This window comes from Alligator sinensis, unplaced genomic scaffold (genome assembly GCF_000455745.1).
Source record: "Alligator sinensis unplaced genomic scaffold, ASM45574v1 scaffold249_1, whole genome shotgun sequence".
NCBI classification, from domain to species: Eukaryota; Metazoa; Chordata; order Crocodylia; family Alligatoridae; genus Alligator; species Alligator sinensis.
The window spans coordinates 177810-181404 of NW_005842593.1; the positions used below are offsets into that span (position 1 = coordinate 177810).

The 3595-nt window shown below is 40.3% G+C and overlaps 1 protein-coding gene across 1 annotated transcript in view; it reads left to right on the forward strand.

Annotated features, from left to right (window-relative positions):
• Positions 1-3482, forward strand: part of ROMO1 (reactive oxygen species modulator 1) — a 5168-nt gene extending 1686 nt beyond the window's left edge. The window contains exons 2-3 of the mRNA XM_006032912.2: positions 425-555; positions 3279-3482. Coding sequence (XP_006032974.1) covers positions 425-555; positions 3279-3387 — 240 coding nt within the window. The 3' untranslated portion in view covers positions 3388-3482. The remainder of the gene's footprint in view (positions 1-424; positions 556-3278) is intronic.
• The last annotated feature ends 113 nt before the right edge of the window (positions 3483-3595 follow it).

Sequence of the window (3595 nt, forward strand, 5' to 3'; positions counted from 1 at the left end):
TCCCTTCAAATCTTTTATCAGAAATATGATGGCTGTTTCCGGGGTTTTGAAGGCTTTCACGTGGGCAAAATAAGTTTGCCTTCAGACTAAGTGTTGCCATATATAAAGGGAAGTCCTTTTGTTCCTGGCTGCTCCCCTTATTGTCTCAGGGTACAAGGCTATGAGAACCTACTGGGCTCACTGTTGTATAGCCTACTTGGTGACTGAAGAGTGGAGAGAAGAAAAAGCCAAGGCTCTGGAATCAGGTCTCCTCACTGAGTTTTGCTTTTCCCACTAGAAAAGTTTTCTTTAGATGCTAAGTAGTTGTAGTTTAACGAACAAGGCATTAACCCAGTGCACTTGTATAGTTCTGCAGCAGGAAGCTTGCCACTCAGAAGAAAAGGGGGAGATCTGTGTTTGCTTTAGTGTCTTGCTTCTTTTTCAGATGCCTGTGACTGTGGGGCCATATGGACAGTCCCAGCCCAACTGTTTCGACAGAGTGAAAATGGGCTTCATGATGGGCTTTGCTGTTGGAATGGCAGCAGGGGCACTGTTTGGCACATTTTCCAGCCTCAGGTATGTTGCGGAAAAGGCGAATTTACATACTTTGTTAATAGTGTTTGGCCCTGTTACACTGAGACTGAGGAGGGGATGTGTAGACTTGGTTCATTTTTGGCAAAAAGTAGGGCAGGGTGGCACCTTAAAGACTAGCTGATGCCACCTGAGATGCTACCCCCCCCACCTTCTACCTGAGTTCAGATTAACATAGCTAACTACCTCGCTGCCTTTGGTTCCATTTTAGTAGTTAGTTTTGATTGTTGGGACTCTAAACTATGCCAAGACTTTGGGTGTTTGAGCACTGTTCCATTTATGCTACAAAATGGAACCAGGTTGGAGACAGCTCATTTGTGAATGGATTACCTTTCATGGCTGAAGTTCAATATAGACTGACTCTCAAAATATTATTCAATCCCTTTTCTGAAGGGATTTAGATAAATCCTGAAGAAAAAATATTTTTAAGAGATGAGTCAAAAATTTGAACCAGGCGAACTGCTTATGTTTGGCACTGTGAATCTGAACACAAAATAACCTCTTAGCAGTAAGGTTGAATGTGGGATCCTGCAGGGTCTTCTCTTGTCTTTACATTTTGTTTTGATTCTTTATGAATGCACTGATTTTAGGGACTACTAGTGCCACTTCTAAGGCACCACCCTGCCCTGCCTGCTGTCTGACTTTAGGCTAACACATCTAATTATTTCTCTCAACACACTCATATGTTAGACTAGAATTTAACTCAATTGCCACTTCATGGTAGTTGCTTTTATTATAACACATACAGCTGAAATTGGGGAGGGACCAGGTCCCAGCACAGGCACCAACTTGGCCACCAAAGCTGGAAGGGAAAAGGGCTCAGTAAATCTGCAGCCCCTACTAAGCCTGTGTTGAAGACTGCTCTTTATACCGCTTCCTAGATCCTCCATGGACTGCTGCAGCTCCCTTCTCATTGGGGGCTGCTAACATTGCTGTCCACTCTTTTTCCCTGTGGATGGCAGCCTGGGGGGCAGGAGGGGGGCTGGGATCTAGTGCAGGCACCATTTTGGCTACTTGAGCTGGAGGGGAAAAAACCCAGCCATCTAAAGCTCCTGCAAAGCTTGCAGGCCTCCTTAACAAGCTCCCAGGATGGATGCCACCCTGGCAGTGCTAAAGGGCATCTTTAGCAACACACTTTGGCAGCAACAGAGACTCTTTTAGTAATTCTTGTTATAATTCTATTGAATTGAATAATATGTTTGAAGATGACTGTGTTTTGGGGATAGCCATGTCCCCCTGTGAAAGGGAAAGACTTTAGGGGAGAGGAAAGGGGACTTCTATGGGTGAGAGCCAAGGAAGGAGTAGTGGGAGGGGATACGGGGAGTGTGGGAAGAACAATTCTGTTTTTAATTAAATAAATGAATTGGGAAGCAAGGTTGGGCTGGGCAGGGTGTGGATGCTCTCCTAGGTGAGAGGCAGGGGAATGGGGCTGGGATGGAATTTTTAAGATTTTTAAGTATCATTTGGGAAATTTGTTATTATAAACAATTTTATTTAAATATTTTTTCTGTTTTTTAAGTAATTTTATCTTTTATTGTTTGCTGCCCTGAGCATTTTGGGGGGAGGGTACCATATAAATCTAATAAATTATTGCAGTGCCTAGTACCTTTACTTACAGACCAGGATCTCATAATGGAGTATACAGACACAAAATTAAAACAAGTCTCTATCCCAGAAAGCTTCCAGTTGAGACAAGATACTACGTTTTCCGTATGTACATCATAATCTAAAAGGACTGATAAACTGATGAATAATTAGAGCAAAAATATATAGGCACTGAATTGTCTTTAGCTAGCAGCAGTGATATTTGGTAGTGACCACCTAAATGGGAGAAAAACGACCATATAATATGCTCTAAAAAGATTGTAAAAGAAAAAGTAAATCTGTGATGGTGGTCTTCAGATCATTGTGCATGTCATTCATATGTACTATAATAGTATGGAATGCATTAACTTGATTAAAGGGCCATAAGTTGCTGAAATACAATGAAAATTTATTGTAAAAAAAATATAAAGACCTATGGTACATTAAAAAGATACCTCCAGCACTTTTTTTTTTAAATTCCAGCATGCATACCTGTTTATATACTGTAACATTCTGTCTTTTAACCCCAAATATTGAAATAAGTAGAATGTGATAAATAAACTGAGCTAACTTATTTTCATTGTTTAACCTGAGAGAAAAGCAAATGGGAGCCAAATGTTCATCGGAACAAATTGTTAATTGGGCTTTAAAAACTGAAGATGGTGTTAGCAGTAAAGGATTTAGCTTATAATGTAATATTTAAGTCAATAGTATCCTTTTAAACCAAGTGAAATCTACTGCTTCTTGTATGAATGGCCAGACAGGATACAGATGCAAGAGTTTAGACCTTCTGCACCCACTGGCACTCCATGTATACAGAAGAGAACAAATTTTCCTGAATATAGCTGACATGTTGCAGAAATACGTCTGGTGGGTGGTAGATACAAGGGAATGTATCCATTTTCTTCTCTTACCCTATGCACCCTGTAGCCACTTGCTCCAAAACTGAAAATTTGGCTTAAAAACCTAGATGAGAATGAGTTATAATCTGCCAGTCAGAATACCAAAAGGTAGGTGGGCAAATCAGAATTGCTTTTGACTTTTTTTTAAGATGTATTATTGCCTCAGCTGTAGAATGGCTCTAATCTGTTTACGTGTACACTTTTGTTTTTTTTTTCTTTCAGGATTGGCATGAGAGGAAGAGAACTGATGGGTGGAATTGGCAAAACCATGATGCAGAGTGGTGGCACATTTGGAACATTCATGGCCATTGGCATGGGAATCCGCTGCTAACTTGGAGCTTGGGATTTTTTACCCTGAAGACTAGTGCCCTTATCCAATCATTCCTCTTGTGTAATAGAATAAAATCTTTGGGTATCTAGACTTTTGAATGCTCAGTCATAGTGAGATTATAAAGTACAAATAAGCCTTTTCCTGTACTCTGGTCTCAACTGATATTATTGCATTGTTCTCTACTGAACTTTTTATATTTTCTTTCCCT